Here is a 22,234-nt window from a genome sequence, read left to right as displayed (position 1 = left end):
TCAGAAAGAGCAAACATCACGAGATCACTAAACTACAAGCTTCTGTCCTCTCCATACTTATCAGACAGAATGCTGCTGGTGGTTTTAGAACATATGGCAGTAGCCACTCATTTGGTTCCACTGATCCAACTCCACATTCATTATCTTCAATGGAGCCTGCATTCTCATTGGAATCAGCTAACTCAACCACTGTCATCTGTGGTACATATCACAAAGTGGTGGTTACACCCCCCACTTTTCATGGAAGGATCCTCTCTTTGAGTGCTTCCTCATCATGTAACTCGACAAATGCCTCCACCAAAAGGTGAGGGACTCACATATGATCCTTTTGCATCCAGAGCATTTAGTCTCTTGAGGAAGTTTGGTTTCAGATCAACCTACTGTAGTTAAGAGCAATAAGCATTCACACATTGTCTCCAGGGAAGATGCATCTTGATTCAGATTGACAACCAAGTCACAATGTTTTATGTCAACAAACAGAGAGTCACAAGGTCATGGCCTCTCTGCTAGGAAGTGCTGAAAATTTGGGATTGGGCAACCAAGAATCGAACTGCCCTACAAGCCACTTATTTGCCAGGGATCTCCAACACACTGGTAGATCACCTCAGCAGAGTATGTTATCCACATGCGTGGTCACTACAGCAATTAGTAGCAGATAGACTATTTGACATGGGGTGGATCTGTTCATCTAAGAACAAAACAGGAAACAATCAATTTTGCTCAGTTCTACTCAGCAATCTCAGGTTAGGTCAGAACATTTTCATACTTGACTGGGAACAAAGCCTCAAGTATGTTTTTCCACCAATAGCTTGATCACCAGAATGGTTCAGAATCTTCTCAAGGATTGCGCTCATCTGATCTTCATAGCTCCAGCCTGGCCCAGACATATATGGTTTTCATATTTATTTCATCTCTCCAGGATTAAATGGACAATTCTCTCAGTGGAAGGGAGTAGGCAGTGGAGTGCCTCAAGGATCTGTATTGTGACCCATACTTTTCAATATATTTATAAATGATCTGGAAAGAAATACGACGAGTGAGTTAATCAAATTTGCAGATGATACAAAATTGTTCAGAGTAGTTAAATCACAAGCAGATTGTGGTAAATTGCAGGAAGACCTTCTGAGACTGGAAAAATGGGCATCCAAATGGCAGATTAAATTTAATGTGGATAAGTGCAAGGTGATGCATATAGGGAAAAATAACTCATGCTATAGTTACACAATCTTGCGTTCCATATTAGGAGCTACCACCCAAGAAAGAGATCTGGGCGTCATAGTGGATAACACATTGAAATCATCAGTTCAGTGTGCTGCGACAATCAAGAAAGCAAACAGAATGTTGGGAATTATTAGAAAGGGAATGGTGAATAAAATGGAAAATGTCATAATGCCTCTGATTCGTTCCATGGTGAGACCACATCTTGAATACTGTGTACAATTCTGGTCGCCGCATCTCCAAAAAGATATAGTTGTGATGGAGAAGGTACAGAGAAGGGTGACCAAAATGATAAAGGGGATGGAACAGCTCCCCTATGAGGAAAGACTAAAGAGGTTAGGACTTTTCAACTTGGAGAAGAGACAGTTGAAGGGGGATATGATAGAGGTGTTTAAAATCATGAAAGGTCTAGAACAGGTTAATGTGAAACAGTTATTTACTCTTTCGGATAATAGACTAGGGGGCACTCCATTAAGTTAGCATGTGACACATTTAAAACTAATCGGAGAAAGTTCTTTTTCACTCAACGCACAATTAAACTCTGGAATTTGTTGCTGGAGGATGTGGTTAGTGCAATTAGTGTAGCTGTGTTTAAAAAGGATTGGATAAGTTCTTGGCGGAGTTGACTTAGAAAATAGCCACTGCGATTTCTAGCAACAGTAGCATGGAATAGACTTAGTGTTTGGGTAGTTGCCAGGTTCTTATGGCCTGGATTGGCCATTGTTGGAAACAGGATGCTGGGCTTGATGGACCCAGTCTAACCCAGTATGGCATGTTCTTATGTTCTTAATACACCAGGGGATGGACCCTGCATTGTTAACGCAAGATGAAAGTTGCTTAATCATCCTAACCTACCAGTCCTCAACCTAATGGCTTGGATGTTGAGTGCTTGTTAATCACGGATCTCGATCTACCCAGAGAAACAGTAAACATACTACTCACCTTCAAATGGAACAGATATTTCAAGTGGTGTCAACAGAACGCTTTGGACCCGTTCTCTTGTGAACCTAAGCATTTGCTAAAGTATTTACTCCACCTTTCTGATTCAGTTCTTGCCACATCTTTAGTGCATGTACGTCCTAGTACTATAGTGGCATACCATAGAGGACAGTAAGTCAATTTGTACTCATCCACTCATATCTAAATTCATGAGGAGGCTATGACATGTCAAACCTCTGGTGCCATGAGACTTAAATGTTGTCCTTTCTTAACTCATGAAGCCTCCTTTTGAACTGTTGGAGTCAGCTTTGGTTAAGTTCTTGACATGGAAATTACTGTTCCTGGTAGGAGTTACATCAGCTAGAAGATCATTGAACTTCAAGCTCTCATTCACTATCCACCATACTTGCAATTCTTCCACAACAGGGTGAGCCTTCTTTCTCAACCCAAGTTTTTGTCAAAGGTTATCTTGACTTTTCATATCAATCAAATTATTGTCTTGGCTAATTCTTTCTAAAAACTCACGTGCATGAAAGGAAGAAAGCCCTTCATATCTTGGACTTCAAATGAGCCTTGGCTTTTTACAAGAAACTAAGCCCATTGTCATTCATCTCAGCTGTTCCCGTCACACAATCCTAACAGACTAGGTGGGCCAGTCACCAAGCATATGCTATACCTGTGGTTCTCAACCTTTTTTCTGTCAGGACATACCTGACAGATGGTTCTCACATGCATGACACACTGAACACATGACCATCATAGGGCTAAATGTAAAAGTACAGTTTGCATCCACAGGAACCCCCCTGACCCACAATTATGGATGTAAAGCAGAATTATGACATTCCCAGTACAATTCACCTGACAAAAAACATATTCTGGTTCTAGTGTCATCTCAGCAACAGCAACACAAACTCCTACTACCAATCTCAATAGCCCTACTTATGAAAAGACAGCAGTTTATCACCAATGCATTTCCTCTTGAGAAATACAACAAATAAGACTGATACAAATGCTTACCTGCTAGTAAAATACCTCACCTCAGTCACATACACAGTAGGGATGTGCAGAAGGGACAGATTTGGCCGATTTGGTTTTCGGATTTGTCGGGACCCAAATCCGTTGCATCCATTTTTGGGGGGGCCCAATTCGTCCATTAGTTACATACGGTATTTGTTTCCCATTAAAGTTGAAAAAAAACCCATCCCAACCCTTTAAATTTAACTAACTACAACCCCCCACCCTCCTGATCCCCCCAAGACTTGCCAAAAGTCCCTGGTGGTCCAGCGGGGGTCCTGGAGCGATCTCCTGCACTCAGGCCGTCGACTGCCGGTATTCAAAATGACGCCGATAGCCTTTGCCCTTACTATGTCACAGGGGCTACCAGTGCCATTGGTCGGCCCCTGTCACATGGTAGGAGCAATGGACGGCCGGCACCATCTTGTACGCCTACCATGTGACAGGGGCCGATCAATGGCACCGGTAGCTCCTGTGCATGTCATCTTGAGAAATACAACAAATAAGACTGATACAAATGCTTACATGCTAGTAAAATACCTCACCTCGGTCACATACACAGTAGGGATGTGCAGAAGGGATGGATTCATCCAATTCAATATTTGAATCCGTCAGGATCCAAATCCGTTGCATCCGTTTTCGGGGGTGCCCGATTCGTCCATTAGTTAATTACAGTATTCGTTTCCCATTAAAGTTGAAAGAAATCCCCATCCCAACACTTTAAATTTAATTCACTACAACCTCCCACCCTACTGACCCCCCCAAGACTTGCCAAAAGTCCCTGGTGGTCCATAGTAAGGGCAAAGGCTATTGGCGCCATTTTGAATACTGGCAGCCGACGGCCAGAGTGCAGGAGATCACTCCAGGACCCCTGCTGGACCACCAGGGTCTTTTGGCAAGTCTTGGGGGGGGAGGTCAGGAGGGTGGGGGATTTATTCGTTAATGATACGTTGCATTCGTGGGGGTTCGCCATATGTTTCGGGAACCCACAAATGCAACAAATAGGGACCTATACGTTGCGGATTGTGCATTCGTTCAAAACGAATGCACATCCCTAATACACAGAACCGACCTAACATACTCCCAAGATCTGCAGTAATGCACATAAACTAATCTGCACACAGTTACACCTGTATTATAGAATGCACTCAAACAGTAACAACCCTACCTATGAAAAGGCAACACTACAAATATTAAATCAGGCCCTAAACAACAGTATACCTCCTATTAGGAAAACAGAACTAGCCAAGCAGCTATAGATCCCAACACAGAAAATTGTATAGCTATACTAATAAGCAGAATAAATGTTTCACAACAACTATGAACAGAATAATATCCAACAATTAAAAACTCATAAAAATGATTTAAAATTCCCAAACATCAATAAAATATTTCAAAACAGCAGACACATCACATAATATTCAGTAATTAAAATGGCAGTCAATCAAGAAAAATAAACTTAAAAAGCCACCTTTACTAACCCCCTCCAGCAGCTCTCCTAATCCTCTTCCATGCAGGCCAGTAGCACACACCAGAAACAGTAGTGGCTGAAGCTCTGTACTCATGGTCCTCTTCCTTAGGGCCTACGACCAGTCTCTCTGTCTCTCACACACACACATACCAGTCATACCCCCATGACAAGTTTTTGTCTTTCACATACCAATCATCTCCTGATCAGTCTTTCTCTTACTCACACACACACACACACACACACCTGTCACCTTCCCGAACAATCTCTCTCATGCACACACACACACATACATACACACACACACACAGGCTTCCCACTCCCATGCTGTGTCTCACACACACCCCCAGGTTTCTCACTCCTATGCTAGCTCTCTCTCCACATGCACAGGTTTCCCATTCCCATTCCCATAATCACTTTCTCTCTCACACACACACACTCCAGTTATCTCCCTGACCAGTCACTTCCATTGTCTCTCCTATATACACACATCACCTCTCTGACCAGTTCCTCTCAATCACACACATTCTCTCTCTCACACATTTACATAGATGATCTCAATCAAATGCTCTCACTTACACACACAGGCTCTCAATCACAGTTACACATACACACTCTCAATCACACATACATTCTCTCACAGATAGGCTGGCTGGCTGTCTCTCTCATTTCCTGCACCCCCTTCCCCCGAGCACAAATGGTAGCTGCAGAGCCCCCGCAGGCCAAGAAAGAAGAATCCCTTCGGCCACGGGAGGCGAATTATGCTGTCTCCTGTGCCAATTTCTGGCTGTTTCTGATTTTGCTTCAGGCTCATGCTACTGCTCGGGGCCGATGATGCCGCTGCTACTTTTTCATGCAGCACGGCTCTTTCTTCTTCCCGTGCACCCCACTGCACATCACTTCCTGTTGCGGGCCATGGTATACAGGTGCGAGAAGAAGAAAAGGCCCAGCCACAGTTGCCAGGCTGGGCCTAACACTGCTGCCATTCCCATCCGGGCTTGAATGTGCTGATAGCATGGGCAGCAACGGCAGCAGTAGAATATAGCCTGCCTCTCGCTCGGTGAAGGAAGAGGAGGGAAGAGCAGTGGGAGACCGGTAGCACGCGACACACCTGCTGCTGCTTGATGACACACTGGTGTGTCGCGACACACCGGTTGAGAATTGCTGCCCTATACAACTGGATAGTGAAATTCATTCAACACTGCTATACTTTAGCAGGTTTCCAGATCACATTCTCTGTCAAAGCTCATCAAGTGAGAGCTATGGCCTTTTCCATTGCTCATTTATGAGAAATGCCTCCTGAAGACTTCTGCGAATCTGCCACCTGGTCATCAGTTCACACCTTTGTGACCCATACCTGTCTCAACAATCTCTCAAGGACTGACAGTAAATTCGGAGACGCAGTTTCTGTTGAGCAGTTCTTCGTTTTATGTAAACCGGAGTGATTTGTAGTCCCTACAAGAACTTCGGTATATAAAAATTAAAAATAAATAAATAAATAATAACTTATTCTCACAGTAGTCTCTCAGCTTGGGACTCCCCACATGTAATGGCTAATTCAACTTGCTTATCAATGGAAAATGCAAGTTTACTTACAGTGAATGCTGTTTACCCTAGAGATGTGTATCGTTTTTTGTGTTCGTGTCGTTCGTTTTTCAGCCGGTTTTTTCGGTTCGGGTCTTTTTTTTTCGAGAAAAATCGATATTTAGTTAGCGCGCGCTAACTCCCCGTTAGCGCACACTAACAAAAACCGTTAGATTTTGTTACTTTTTGTTACTTTTGTTAGTAATCGGAAAAACAAATTTTTGCGAAAAAATGGGAAAATCCCGATCTTTTTCGGGCTCCCTGAAACATGCTGAATTGGACAATTTTGTTTAAATTGTCCAATTCAGCAAAAATGAATGCACGTCTCTAGGATTAATTAGTCCACCTCCCTGGAGAGTAGACTACAAAGCTAGATTTAGCTCTGATATAGACTGAGGAAGCTCATGAAAACACCCATGCGGGAACTCCTGCACATGCTCAGTAGAACTCAAAGTTTCTACTAGCTTGGAGAGAAGAGTCAGTTTGGTTGCACTGGATGACATCACCCATATGTAATGGCTAATTTATTCTGCTTTTAACAGAAAATACTATTTACAGTAAGCAAATTTGCTTATTAAACATCTGGATTCCTCTTCTGAGTGAGCTGAGATTCTGACCATTGTCACTCTAGCAAAACCAGTTAAATTCCATAATTAGTTTAGTTTTAGTTTAATTAGATTTGATATACCACTTTTCAGAAATCAAACTGAAGCCATTTACAAATACAAATAAACAGTGAAATGCATTATAAATATAGCAATATATAATAAACAATAATTAACATGTTACAAAATATATAAATACTTAGTCCCAAAACTGTGTTTACGTGATGTTTCTATGATTCTTTTAAATTATATTTTTAATGCAATTTCAGTTTAACAAAGCACAAAATGACTTTGTTCAGAAATGAGGAGATTAACAACATTTATATTACAAGACAATAATATATTCAAACCTAACTAAATATAGCCTCCTACATAAAAGAAAAAAGTGAGGGAAGGAGAGAAGGTATGGGAGAAATAAGAAAACCCTAATTCATAAATGAAAAACACTAACGAGTTACTATGATTCCTGAAATTAAACTAAATACAAGAGTATACTAGATCTCTACGAAAGCAGGGGAAGATATTAACATCCTTCTAGCCTCTAAAAAGGCTAGGATTCAAGTTAATCAGGAGAGAAGAAGAGAAAAATATCTGAATGATATTTAACAAAACATTTACAAGGATAACACAAAACAAAAGAAGCGCCTAATGAAATACAGGCCAATGCAATATCATCGTGTGAAAAATGTGTGTCCAAACTGGGCACAGGTTTTTTGAATGGACGCATGTTTTTTGAATGGACGCTCGATCAAACAGGCAAATGAGCTGCCGCGCTAAAAGGGATGCACAATGGATAATTTGTGTCCCTAGCGCTCTGCATTGGGCGTCCAGGAGAGTGGCTGTGCGTCCATAACAGCCTGGCCAGAGCTCCTCCTCCCCCCGGCATGGCTATTCCCGATTGGAACTTTTCACTGACACTTGTCAGTGAAAAGGACCAATACCCTTTCAGGACAGCCTTCTGAAAGGGGGATTGGTCCTTTCACTGACATGTGACAGTGAATGGACCGATCAGCAGTAAGTGAAGGAGTGAATAAATGAAGATTAAGTGCCTGATACTTAATAATAACTTATTCATTCCTTCAATCGGGCCAGAGCTGGGGATGCTGCCTTCTGTGGTTCCTCCTACTGTATCACGACTATACTAATAGAAGGAATCACACAGAAAGCAGGATTTTTGGGTTTTTTTTTTTTTTCATGAGCCATTGCGCGCGGCATGCAGCGCCTGCTGCCAGGCAGGCGTTAAATTTGCCACATTAAAACGGGCGCCTTGGCTGCGCAGCAATTTTTTGCATGGCAGGGTAATAGCCGACAGCCTCTTCCTCACGAAATTTGCAGGTGATGAGCACTATTAGCTATGCGCTCGGTTGGACGCACGTTTTGGACATGCTAATCCCTGCATTGCATCCGGGCGTAAGTCTAGCGCGTTCAAAACGCATGTCCGCGTGTTAAGCGGCGCGCTGACCTGAGCGCCTGATATTGCATTGGCCTGAAAGTATCCTAAGAGCCAAAAAAAGCCTTCCCTCTTTCTTGTGTCATCTAGGACATTTCCATTTAGATTCCTAAAATATGCTGCAATCACTTTACTTACATCAGCTTCAGAAAAAAGGTAACACGTAAGGTAACTTATCTTTCTACGGTTTTAATACAGGCTTTTATTCTGGATGACCACGTTGGTACTACATGGTGGTATATGTATTTAAAAAAAATAAATGGTAATATGCGATAGCCACAAGAAGGCATGCTACACTTTAAAAAAAAAATGGATATAATTATCAAAGAGTGTCAGTTTCATCACTAGGCCCACTTGAAGTTCATCTTGATTTAATACTTAGTGGTTACAGAGATGTTATGCTAATATGTAACTGTGAAGAAGCCCACTGGAATAAGGACTTAAATATGTATAAGAGAGGTGGATACGACAGAGATATTCAAATATCTGAAATGAATAGGCAGTCAGGAACCCAATTTTTATTCTGTTTTTCTTCTAGAAATTTTGTTAAAAGGAAATGGCATTTTTCACATTTTTTCATTTTATTTTTTTTTAGGCTTCCCAACATATGAAACTATTTCCCTGCCCCGTCCTGCTGTATTCTCCTCCCCAAAGCCCTGGGGACCCTGTCTGCTGATGCTGTCTCCTTCTTCTTCCCAGGTTCAGGTGGCCACTACCACTGCCACCTCTCTCTCCCTCCCCTCCCCCCCATGCTGAATTGCTGCTCCCGCATTCTCCTTCCTCATTGGATCCAATCTACTGCCACAACTACTGCCTCTTCCCTCTCGCCCTCCCTTCCATACTCTGGTCTGCTGCTGCAGTCACGTCCTCCTGCCCTGCCCCCCCCCCCCCCCCCCCCGCTCCCTCTGTTTCTGAGTTTCTTGTTAACCATGTCCTTCCCGTGTGTAACGGTGCAGTATTGAATCTTGTTGGTTAAATCTGGTTTTGAGAATAAAAATTCAGGACTGTAGCCTCTTCATCAATCCCAATTTATTCTTAGGAGCTGGCAGGCATAGAAGCAAAGGGATGAGAAATCCAGGCTGGTTAGGGAGTTGTTCTTTTAGGTTTCAGATGTAAACAAAATGAACCGAACACTACTTATTGCTTCTCTTCTCTTTCTAGTCTATGGAATTACAGACTATAGGGTATTAAGTTCTTCTCTTTTATACCTACAAAGGGGCTATGCAATGAATGCAATGAATTTTCAGTGTGTGACTCAGTAAAACCATTGCATGCAAAGAAATTACCTCTGAACATGGTATGCAAGAAGTTTTACCAACTGCACTTTAAAGGTTTCCCCACACTGGTATAGTGTGCATGGTAAACAAAGAATTATGCCTCTTAGCACTGCCATTCTGTGGCAGCATTTGTGGTGAGTTCTGACATCCCTCCTGCCGGTGAAGGTCCTGCCTCCTCTGGGATCCCTCATCTAAGACCCGATTCTGGAGGGGTGGGTGGAGGGCCTTCTGGTGAAGGTTGCCTTGTGGGGGAGAGGGGAAGTCTTTATTGTGGATGGGGTATGCCTCTCCTTGGCAGGGTGAATGCCTCTTTTTGGGAAGGAGGTATCCTGCTGGGTAGGGGGATGGTGCTCACAGGGAGCTTGGGAGGCGGCCAATTTCAATTTCAGGCTGCAGCAAACTCACTAAAAATGTAATACCTATTCAAAGGCAGGAGATACATTTTCAGGCTTTACTGAGCCCACAGGAATAGCAGATGTGGAGAGCAAACCACAGTCGTTCCCATGGGTCTGGTACAACCTAATTTGCATATGATGCTGTTCATTTGCATGACAGGGGATACTAATTTTAGCAATTCCTCACTAACATCTTGAAGGAGCATCTTAATGTGCATAGCATATTATTTTTAGCATGGGCAAAAAGCCCTTAATAGGCATATTAAAATTTATTTATTAGGCTTCAAAATATCTCCCAGTCTGTCCAAAACGAAAGCGTGGAGCAGAATTCCTAACACTGAGGAAGTAAATCTCGTTCAGTTTCAAGATGGCAATAGATTTCTTGTTTTTATTGGACCTGGTAGTTTTCTTCTGCTTCTTTGTACTTCCAATTCGGTCAGAACCAGGGCTGGGATCTGGCATCATCAGCCCTGCATTGACATCTATCCGGGGATTTTTTTTCCTCTTATTTTATATCTCCTTCCAACTTGAAGGTCGATTTTAAAAGCCGATTGCGTGGCAAAGCTGGGAGAAATGTGCGCGTCGGGCTGACGTGCGCTGAGCAGATTTTAAAAAGTGCGTGAGTACGCATGTATCTCCCGTTATGGGCACAAATAACATTTTTTTTAAAAGGGGCGGGACATGGGCATGGTCTGGGCGGAGCATGGGCAGGACATGAGCATTCTGGGAAATTACTTTGAAATGTGCGTATAAGTATTTACACTCACAAGTACACTCCGTGGTCACCTACCACGTAACTTTGCTTCTGCTATGGATGGCTTGTAAGTATTAAAAAAAAAAAAATGGGGCAAGCCAGTGGGGTTTTAAGAGTTAGGGTTAAATAACAGGAAGTACAATCCGTTAACTGGGAGAATTGGGAGCAAACTGGGAAAAAGGACTATTGCATCAGCACAATTATCTAATACAATCCCCCCGCTTATGCGGTAAGACTGGTATTTGCATGTATATGCATGTGTCCATATAAAATTGTGTTTGCATAAACACACATGCAGCCTATTTTATATCCTACGTGCATATATGTGCGTATGTTATAAAATGACCACGTCTCTGGGAGCAAGCCGGCATACGCATGTACATGTCTGCCCGCGTGGTTGTTTGATAGTTACCGTCATAGGTTTTAGTCTGGTCAGTGAGGTGATGGTCCTGGGCCAGGAGCTGTACACCAGGGCTCCTTCCCAGAACCCTGCAATCATGATTCCTGATGGCCACTAAGTGGTGCCATCCATCCATGACCTTGACTCCTACCGTTTTCCCTGAGGGGCTGTGAATGCTGACTCCACAGCATTCACAGCTTCAGTTAATCTAGGGATCAGAAGGCCTGACCCAAGAATTGAATGGGGTACCTTGCTTATTGCAGGGCCCAGCACTTGCCATCGGGCGAGTTGGGAAGAGGACTTTGATGGCAAGAAACACAAATCTCTACTACATGTAACACAGGCATGTACATTTTTGTTTAGAGTTCAAAATCATTGTGTCCATTTAAATATTTAAAAAGCTATATTTAAACCTGCTTTATAGACTACATTGGAATAAGGAAGAGAGCTATGTGGTCTGAAAGCTCATGTACTACAGCATCTTTTGATTATTATGTTGGGATAATGCACATTATGATAAAGCTTGATGATAAGACATGGTGTGGGAAAGGGGAAACTAATCTACTCAGGATGGTAGAGAACCAGAGGAAAAAAATGTCTATGCCTGATAGCTGGGATATATCTTTAGGAGAGTGGATGGAAATAACTAGGTAGACCATATAGGCCAATTGGTCTTTATTTGCTGTCACTCTTCTGGGTGCGCAATCCAGTATTTAAATGAAGGCCCATGGTAAAAAGAAGCGCTAGGTTCACTAGCGCGTCCCTAGCGCCTCCTTTTTGACCGGAGCGGCGGCTGTCAGCGAGTTTGACAGCCGATGCTCAATTTTGCCTGCGTCTGTTCTCAAACCCGCTGACAGCCACGGGTTCGGAAAATGGATGCCGGCATAATTGAGCGTCCGTCTTCTGACCCCCGGGTTGATTTAAACATTTTTTTTTTTTTAATTTTGGGGCCTCCGACTTAATGTCGCTAATGTGGCATGAGATTTAAGTATTTCTCTCTGCTGTCCAGCTATGATATTAAGTCGGAGGGTGTACAGAAAAGCAGTTTTTACTGCTTTTCTGTACACTTTCCCAGTGCCAGCAGAAATTAACGCCTACCTTTGGGCAGGCGTTAATTTTTGAAAGTAAAATGTGCGGCTTGGCTGCACATTTTACTTTCTGGATTGCGCGGGAATAACTAATAGGGCCATCAACATGCATTTGCATGTTGCAGGCACTATTAGTTTCGAGGGGGTTGGCTGCGCGTTTTCGATGCGCTATTACCCCTTACTGTATAAGGGGTAAAGCTAGTGCATCGAAAACGCGCAGCCAAACCCATATCGGCCTGAAAGGTATGTATGAGGTCAATAGTCAGTTTGGGTAACATTTTGAGTTACTGTACAAAACCTGAGATCTGAGTATTTCTCTCTGCTGGTGATGGAGGTGATTGAGACATTCCAGGGCATGGTTACATTTTAGCCCAGGAGTGCTATCAGCTGGGTAAGTCTGGTCAGAAAAATAGTTGTCCTAAAGTTACTCGAATAATTGTATCCAAGTAACTTTAGCCGGGTATATTCAGCAGAATACTTATTTGGCTCTGTCCTGTTGATTATTTGGATACAATTATCTGGGTAACTTTCCTGCTCACCAGCCCACTGAATATGGATCTCTGTATTAATATATTACAGCTTACAAGGAATCCAGATTGCCCTCAAAGATATTGAAGCGTGTTGACTTCCCATTAGTGTCATTACATTCCGAGTGTACATAAATATTTCTTATTGCTTTCACTATTGGACTGCTGGTCCTTCTCATTTGCCACTGTGCAGAACCAATTCATTGTGCTTTCCTCCAGAGGTTAATAATTTGCTGCCGCTGACAGTCTGAGCACTGTTAACGAAAAGGTTACGCCGTGGGACGGGATCTGTTCAGTGGCTTGCGACCAGATCACTGCTGGCAATTTTGTACAGGCTGTGATTTTTTTTTGTATGAGGAATTTCTGCAGCAGTCATAGAAGTGCAACGCTTTGTCAAGAAGACATGTGAATGCGGACGAGCAGGGCGACATCTGGCCCATAAATAATTCACTGAAATCTCCTTTTCACTGCAGATTTCTATTACATTTCCCGTGTTTTAATGGCAGGTTCATGTGGAAAACCATATTCTCTTGATACTGCTAGAATGAAAATGTTTTCTCGCTGATAGTTCTACACTAAAATGCGGGAGGCATGCTTTGATAAAGATTGCTTTTCCCCCAAGTTACCACTTTGTCTTTTTATGTAACTTAAATCCCAGAGGCACATCTGTGCCAAAGAGGTTTTATACTTTGGACAACAGTATTACAAAAGTGTGATTAAATTCATTATTCTTTCTCTTCCTTTCAGTTCAATATCAATTTACAGTCCTAAGGAGAACCCCAATGCGTTTGATGCTGCTGCTTTGTTCCAATCTGTTGGGAATTTCCTGGGGATCTTTGCTGGATCATTTGCCATGGGGTCTGCGTACGCTGTTGTCACAGCTTTAATATCCTTTTATGCTTTTATTTGACACAGAAAAGCTCTGCGTGGATCACATGCTGTTAGGATACTGCCGGAAGCAAGGCTTTGTTTTCTGGTGCAGCTGTGCTCGCTCAAACAGTTAATGCTTCAATTTTGGAAATAAAATCGAGTGGTGATCTGCATGGCTACTGCCTATGCTGATAAAAATCAGCTTGCTAAAAATGAGAAAAACAACGGGAGAGAAAAGAATGCCATGGACTAGTCAGAAGCAAGATTTCCGCAATGATTACTGTACTGTACTTGCTCAGGGAATCTTGTCTTTCGTGTTCATGCAACCCAAGGGTTTGTGTTTTAAAAGATGATAATTTATTGCTAAATTTGAAACAGTAAAAATCCCAAGAGGGTTTTATAATTGCAATAAAACCCGCCATAGCCGGCCTTATCCTGTCAAGATAATAGCCTTGTTGAGTTTCATGCCTTCCGGCATGCAACTTAGCTATTGTCATTTTCTGTTTGGGATGTGCACACTGTGCCGTGCTTTATGGCTTATCATAAACCTGGTAAATCGGGGGCATGCAACCGGAATTTCAAAGTGGGAATTGCAGATCTTAATGGAGTTAGCAGGGCTACAGTAAAACAACTTATTGCTTACATCTCTATTGTAAACAAAGGGAAGTTATCAAGATAATGTGGCTTTTGAAGCAGCTAAAATTGTAAAGCCTTTTTTATATATCGATTTGATTTAGGCGGATTCATAACACAGCAAAAACAGTTTCTGGACTGGCTTTTCCTGTTGACTGGTTAAGGATCCTAATATACAAAGAATCTGATTTTCAAAAGCATTTACATGCTTAAAACTGGGTTTTACATGCGTAAATGCACTTAACTCATGTAAGTGGGCTTTTGAAAATTGCTACAGTATATGCTATTAAACTGTTGCATTAGTTGCTTTTAATGTGGTTAAATGGCATTTGAAAATTATGATAATATGGTATATTTACATGAGTAACTCCTTTGAAATTTCACCTGAGAGGCATTAAAAATGAAGGAAATATGCATCCTTGTTGTTGTTTATAAGGTCATCTTTTAAAATTAGATCTGGTGTAAGAACACATTGTTACAAAGGAATTTGTATTTGTTCCTTGCCATTATTAATCAAAATTTTGCAACTCAATAACACTAGATGTGTTCATATGACTCACATATTGCAATATATAGAGGCAACACAAGCAAATGTGTGAAGGCATATGAGGAGAATATAACTGAATATGTACTGAAATGTAAATGTCAAATATGGACTCAGAATTCTCCTGTAATCCCATACATACCATAATACCAGGGATGCCACCACTCAAACCTTTAATTTTATTCAAGGGTAGAAATTACATCAATAAAAACAATATAAACCTAACATGCAATACAACATACATACCTAACCCTCCCACTAAAACCAGACCATCTAGAATTCTAGTTTCAATGCCATATGCTGTCTTCATCAGGGGATACATGCACAAATACAGAAAAACATACTCTTCCATACAGCTTAAATAATATGTACTAATGGACAGGTCACATTGTCCTATAAACACTTGGGGGTAGATTTTAAAAGGTGTGCACAGGAGTAGATTTGTTCGTGCAACCCGGCACGAACAAATCTACTGATTTTATAACATGCGTACGCTGCCGCACGCATGTGGGTTAGATAGGGGAAGGAAGGGGGAAGGTGGGGGGAGGCTGCGCAAAATCGGCAGCCTGCGCACGCCGAGCTGCGCAGCCATCCTCCATTCCCTCCAGTCTCCCCCCACCTTCCCCCTTCCTTCCCCTATCTAACCCACCCCCCAGCCTTAACTAATTACCCCCTACCTTTATTTTACAAGTTACGCCTGCCCGAGGCAGGCGTAACTTGCATGTGCTGGCCGGCTGTTGGCGCGCCATGTTCCAGTCAGGGGCTGCTCCGGAGGCCGCGGCCCTGCTCCCGGAACGCTCCTGGGCTGGAACTACGCCTGCAGCCCCGCCCCGGAATGCCCCCCGGTGACGCGCTGGCCGTGACACGCCCACGACACACCCAAGACATGGGTGTGTCGTGGGCACACACAAGCCCCAGGACTTACACGCGTCCCGGGGCTTGTGTGTGCCGCCGAGCCTATGCAAGATAGGCTCGGTGCACGCAGGGGCTGGAAGGGGCAGCTTTTTGGGGGTTACGCACATTTCTTACGCGCATAACCCTTTGAAAATCTGCCCCTTGGTGTATTCAGATCCAAATATTCCTTAAACTGCCAATATTTCCAACTGTATAAATATAAAAAGAGAAAAGAAGAAGAAAAAAACAAAAAGAAAAGAAAATCTAAGGCTTTGCATCAAAATTATCTCACCATCATTATCCCATAATTCCAAGTAATATTACTACTAAAATACTGAATACTGAAAATACTTAAAAAGGTTTAGACTCAACTGTATTTACTCTACCCTGTGACTCAAAAACTTGTTATTAGAAATTGTAAAAAATATTAAAAACTATGGGCTGGATTTTAATAGCTACGCCAGGCGTAGATTTGTGCGCGCAACCTGGCGCGCACAAATGTACGCCCGATTTTATAACATGAGCGCACAGCCGCACGCATGTTATAAAATCCGGGGTCAGCGAGTGCAAGAGGGTGCACACGTGAACCTTGCGCGTGCCGAGCCCTAGGGGAGCCCCGATGGCTTTCCTTCCGCTCCCCCCCCCCCACCTTCCCCTCTTCCCCTATCTAACATGCCCCCCAGCCCTACCTAAATCCCCCCTACCTTTATTTTGTTATTTACGCCTGCCTCTGGTATGACCGCTTTGCCGGAGGCCTCGGTCCCGCCCCGGACCGCCCCTGGACCAGTGCCCCGCCCCATTCCTGCCCCTTTTTCAAAGCCCCGGGAGTTGCGTGCGTCGCCGGGCCTATGCAAAATAGGCTCGGCGCACGTAACCCCTCTGCGCACGTAAATCCAGCCAGATTTATGCGTGCAGTGCTTTTAAAATCTGCCCCAAAGTTTTGATGTACCTACCTCTATCAATTATTCACAGTTACACTTTTATTCATCTCAACACCTCTTAAAATTTAGAATTGCAATTTACCAATGGATAATATAAAATGTATACATATATTACTACATTTTATAAAAAACCCACAGAAAATGTGCAATTTATTTATTTATTTATTTTTTATGCAATTTTACAATGATTTCAAGATAAACTTGCACAGAAAATTTGGAGAGCATATCACAAACAAAATTATATGAAACATTATGTTGTACAATCAGAAAACAAAGCTTTTTAACATACGCTCTTACAAAGTCCTCAATTTTGGGGGGGATGGATTTACTCCACCTAAAGAAATAATAATATATTATCTATAAAGGAAATTTCCAGACTATCAAACAGCGACTAATTCAATCTATGAGAGACTAGGAGTTTCCACTCAGGGTATTACAGGAGTCACAGATGTCATTGGAGTTTTCCCAATCAAGAATTGAGTCAAAAAAGCAAATAGAATGTTAGGAATTATTAGGAAGGGAATGGTTAATAGAAAGGAAAATGTCATAATGCCTCTGTACCGCTCCATGGTGAGACCGCACCTTGAATACGATGTACAATTCTGGTGGCCTCATTTCAAAAAAGATATAGTTGCGATGGAGAAGGTACAGAGAAGGGCAACCAAAATGATAAAGGGGATGGAACAGCTTCCCTATGAGGAAAGGCTGAAGAGGTTAGGGCTGTTCAGCTTGGAGAAGAGATGGCTGAGGGGGGATATGATAGAGGTCTTTAAGATCATGAGAGGTCTTGAACGAGTAGATGTGACTCGGTTATTTTCACTTTCGAATAATAGAAGGACTAGGGGGCATTCCATGAAGTTAGCAAGTAGCACATTTAAGACTAATCGGAGAAAATTCTTTTTCACTCAACGCACAATAAAGCTCTGGAATTTGTTGCCAGAGGATGTGGTTAATGCAGTTAGTGTAGCTGGGTTCAAAAAAGGTTTGGATAAGTTCTTGGAGGAGAAGTCCATTAATGACTATTAATCAATTTTACTTAGGGAATAGCCACTGCTATTAATTGCATCAGTAGCATGGGATCTTCTTAGTGTTTGGGTAATTGCCAGGTTCTTGTGGCCTGGTTTTGGCCTCTGTTGGAAACAGGATGCTGGGCTTGATGGACCCTTGGTCTGACCCAGCATGGCAATTTCTTATGTTCTTATTTAACGACACATTTACATGGAAATTTTAAAAAGTATTTCCCCCTAATTAACAGGACCAGTGAGCTTAACAATAAAAAAGCTTTTCTCCTTTTCTGAGTTTCTCGTGAAACGTCTGGGAAGGCACGAATTCTACACCCCAGAAAACTTTCATTCCTATTCCTCAAAACCAATTTTAATAACCATTCCCTGTCAGTCTCTAGAGCCAAAGTCACTATGAGAGTTGCTGAGACTGCCATCTCCGAATCAGATGTCTCCAAGACTGCAGATATATCAAGCTCTGGTGGCTGTTCACGTAGAGGTCTTATTATATCAAAGTCTCCTCCTTGTTCTCTTGACGTTATTCTTGTCTTAGGGAGATAGAATATCTTAGTTATTGGCGGAAGCGCAGCATCTGAGATTTTAAGCACCTCTTTCAGTTATTTCATAAAGACCTCTCTTGGAGATCTTAAAGGTAACTGTGGAAAATTTATAATTCTCAGATTTCTGCCTCTTACCACATTTTCAAGATTTTCAATCTTGAAAGCGATGTTGTTCTTATCCTTTATCATCATTACTTGATTTTGTTGTATCCCATTTAAATCAGTTCTGATAACTGAGACCTGATTTTCCAAGTTCACATATTCATTGGAAAAAGACTCCATTTTAGCTTCATGTTGTTTAACTTGCAGTGCTACTGGTATTAGTTGTTGAAGTATGGAATGTCTCATATCATTAATAGCCTCCCATAATGTTTCTAATGAAAAAATCAGAGGTCTTACCATAGGTGGAATTTCTATTATGGGTGCAGCTCCGATTGCTCCTGTAGTCTCCCTCTGTTCTCCAGCTTCCATTCCGGGTAGCCCTGGTGTCTCTATCGGGTTTGAGGTTACAGCTGCCGCTCCTCCCAGCCCCGTCTGGCAAGACCCCGCAACACTTCGGTTGTTGGTTCCTTGCCCCTGGTACAGAACTCTCCTTGTAACTGCAGGATTCACCGGAGGGGTCCTCTCTACGAAACTGAAAGAAGATGTTGAGCCAGGGAGAGAGGGGAGCTCAACTTCCCCTCCTCCTGTCTCCAGCGGCGTCTGTTCCGTTGTTGTGTCGCTGCGTCTAACGTGAAGGTCCATCGGACCGGGTGTGGGCGTCACCGAGGCCGTTGCATGGTACGGAGCCCTCGGTTTTCGCTTCCTCCCCATTTAATCAGCAAAAAGGTTGCAGGAAAAAGAGTTCTGACTCTCAGCCGAGGATACTCTCGCCGAACTAAGCAGCCTGGCGGCCATCTTGGTTCTGCCCCCCTTGCAATTTAAATATTGCTACCTTATATTGACAAGTTATCATTTTATCCACTTCTTATCTTTCAGACCAAAAATTTTTTATATCCCTGAACCATCAGCTCTTTCACCAAAGAGCACCACAAACATCCGAATATAGCCAATTTGTATTATACAAAAATAAAAAAAGAGAAACTTTGTTGCCAATTCATTATTGTTATAAAAGAAACTCCCTATTAGGGTACATCAGTAAAAAGTCTAATTAAATAAGAACCTGCAACATACAAAAGCCGCTGGTGTTGCCAGTTTTCAAACACTTCACTGCCACAAATCAATTATCACCTCCACCACTGGAAAATAATCTGCCGAAAAAAATTATTTATATTATAAAATGCTCACTACTAGAGATGTGCATAAACACTTTTTTAATGCTGATTCATTTTTCGGTTCAAGGGTGGGCCATTTAGGTTCACCCCCGAATCAGAAATTTCTCTTCCGTTGCCAATTTTATTTAAAAAAACAACAAAAAAAGCCCCAGTCCTTCAAATTTAATTAAATGGAAATCACCCTACCCTCCTGATCCCCCCAAGACTCACTCAATGTCCCTGGTGGTCCAGCGGGGGGCCCAGGAGCTCAGAGCAATCGCCAGCTCCCGGGAGCCGTCAGCTGCCAGTATTCAAAATGGTGCCGGCGGCCCTTTGCCCTTACCATGTGACAGGAGCTACCGGTGCCATTGGCCGGCCCCTGTCACATGGTAGGAGCCATGGATGGCCTGCGCCATTTTGAATACTGGCAGCTGATGGCCCTCGGAAGCTGGAGATTGCTCTGAGCTCCTGGGCCCCCGCTGGACCACTAGGGACATTGTGTGAGTCTTGGGGGGATTGGGAGGATGGGGGGCTTTCCATTTAGGTACATTTGAATTATTAGGGTGTTTTGTTTTTTTTCTTAGATGTGCAATTCCTGAAAAAATGATAGGAAAACCCTTTTCCTATCGATTTTTTTTTTCTTCCCAAAATGCAATGAAATAGGAAACTTCGTCTTTATTTCCTATTTTTTTCAAATGACTGCACATCTCTACTCACCACAATATTTATCATATGTATAGTGCAAAAAACAAACTATATCTAAAAAGGCTTGCATATGTACTTAAGTTTAACAAATCCACCCCTTCAAACACTTCTCCAAAAACTTCTGAAAACACCGCACATGCGGACAACCAAGCTGCACAATTATAGTAGTGGGAAGGAGGAAATCCCCCCCCCCCCCCCCAGCATCGTATAAGCAAATGCTCATTGGTGGAACTATCTCTCAATCACAACCAGCTAATTGCAACATGTTAAACCCTATAAAACACCCCCCACCATTTAAATAGGGGGGACAGGTGGCCATTACATAGTCAAAAGGACTCAAAACTGCATGCAGAAGCAAAAGTACCTAAGATATCTAAAGAAAAATATTCCATTCAATGTCTTGAATCAAACCCACTGGTTCTGTTGTTTGCCATTCAAAAATAAATCACTGTTCCTTATGGGTTAACATCTTAGAGAGATTGCCTCCTCTTTGTAATAACACTTGAGTAATGACAAAGAATCTCAAATCGTCAGATGTGTATTCTTCAGTTTTCCAGTGATTTACAAGTGGAGCATCTTCTTTCTCCGCACGGATTCAGGACATATGTGCCAAAATTCTTATTCTTACTTTCTTTTTTTGTTTGACCAATATACATGTGATTACAGGGGCATACCACTGCACAGACAACTTGAGCAGTTTGACAATCATATTTACCCGGAAGTATATACATGTGTTGTGCATGCACAAAAAAACTGTGTGATTTCAAGTACATTAGAACAAATGGAACAAGACCTACAACACAACTGTCCAGTTAATAATACATATCTATTTGGAAAAGATACATTGATGATGTATTATATGTTTGGATTGGTTCATTGGTTGTATTACAACATTTCATACAATGGATTAATACTTTGGATCCGAATCTTCAATTCATCTTCCAATATCACCAGCAATATATTTCATTTTTGGATTTACAGATCTATAAAAGAGAAGGTGAGTTACACACCTCTATATTTAGAAAACCTACATATAGGTTACCATCCATAGTCTCAAACATAATATAAAAGTTACCATCCATAAAGTCTCAAACATAATATACCTATCGGTCAATTTTTAAGATTGAGATGTATATGCTCCACGGTTGAGGAATTCAGAAATAGGGCAGGTAAACTCATATACAGATTTCAAGAGCATGGGTACCCTAAGGGGGTCATTTTCTATGCGGATTCTGGGTGGCGTCCGCACCGGAAGGGGAGGAGTCGGGGCGGCACCAGGGCGGACACTGCGAAGACACCGCTGACGGCGAAAAGGTAAGGACTCTTTTCGCTGCCAGCAGCGCGCCCAATAGCACCACCTTTCTCGCCCCCCGCTTCGCCCCCCCCCCCCCCTGTCCCCCGTTACCGTCGGATTTTCTAAAGTCTGCGACCTTAGAAAATCCAGGCCTAAGTGATGTATCAAAAAGGCCTATAAAAGAGTGTTATACACAAACTGAGAGAATTTATTGATTCCCTCTGGTAAATCACAAGTCTCTAGATTTATTTGTGCGATTCCATATTCCCCGTATACAAGTCGCATGAAAGAAATAATACGCCATCATTTGGCAATTCTGAGCCAGGATGTTTTATTTAAAGACCCTCTGGACTTTGCCATAGAAAAGAACCGGTCTTTGCATGATTATTGTAAGCTCTTCGTTTCTCCTGTCCCAAGATGCTAATCAGTCCTTATTAACTGGACAGTTTTGCTGTAGGTCTTGTTCCATTTCTTCTAATGTACTTGAGATCACACCGTGATAGTGATACTTCATAGTAGAAAAAAGCATGCATGTTCCATTTCAGAATGGCTTGTTCCTCTTCAGTGTACAGTTCTGTTCATAATGCAGTGAGGATAAGAAACAATGTGCAAACCTGCAGACATCTTTCAATATTTATATTTATTCTGCATACAAAACCTTCCTTAGCTCCTTTGTAGCATTGTCTTTCACTTCCTTCTACTTAATGACAGATGTTTTTCAAGAAGTCACTCTGGGGCTGTGAAATGTAGCATTCATCTCTGATAGAATGTATAATTTTCAGAGGACCGATGGTTAATGATTAATGTCAATTTGAGGCTA

General features: G+C 42.3%; 1 protein-coding gene across 5 annotated transcripts in view; it reads left to right on the top strand.

Annotated features, from left to right (window-relative positions):
* The window catches only part of SLC9A9 (solute carrier family 9 member A9), a 902,600-nt gene that overhangs the window by 299,471 nt on the left and 580,895 nt on the right, over positions 1 to 22,234 (top strand). For all 5 annotated transcript variants that reach the window (XM_029617398.1, XM_029617399.1, XM_029617396.1 and 2 more), the window contains one exon: positions 13,467 to 13,605. In XM_029617398.1, the coding sequence (XP_029473258.1) occupies positions 13,467 to 13,605 (139 nt within the window). The remainder of the gene's footprint in view (positions 1 to 13,466; positions 13,606 to 22,234) is intronic.

Source organism: Rhinatrema bivittatum, chromosome 9, assembly GCF_901001135.1.
Source record: "Rhinatrema bivittatum chromosome 9, aRhiBiv1.1, whole genome shotgun sequence".
Lineage (NCBI taxonomy): Eukaryota > Metazoa > Chordata > Amphibia > Gymnophiona > Rhinatrematidae > Rhinatrema > Rhinatrema bivittatum.
Note: the sequence above shows the minus strand (reverse complement) of the source record. Positions and strands in the feature narration are given on the sequence as shown.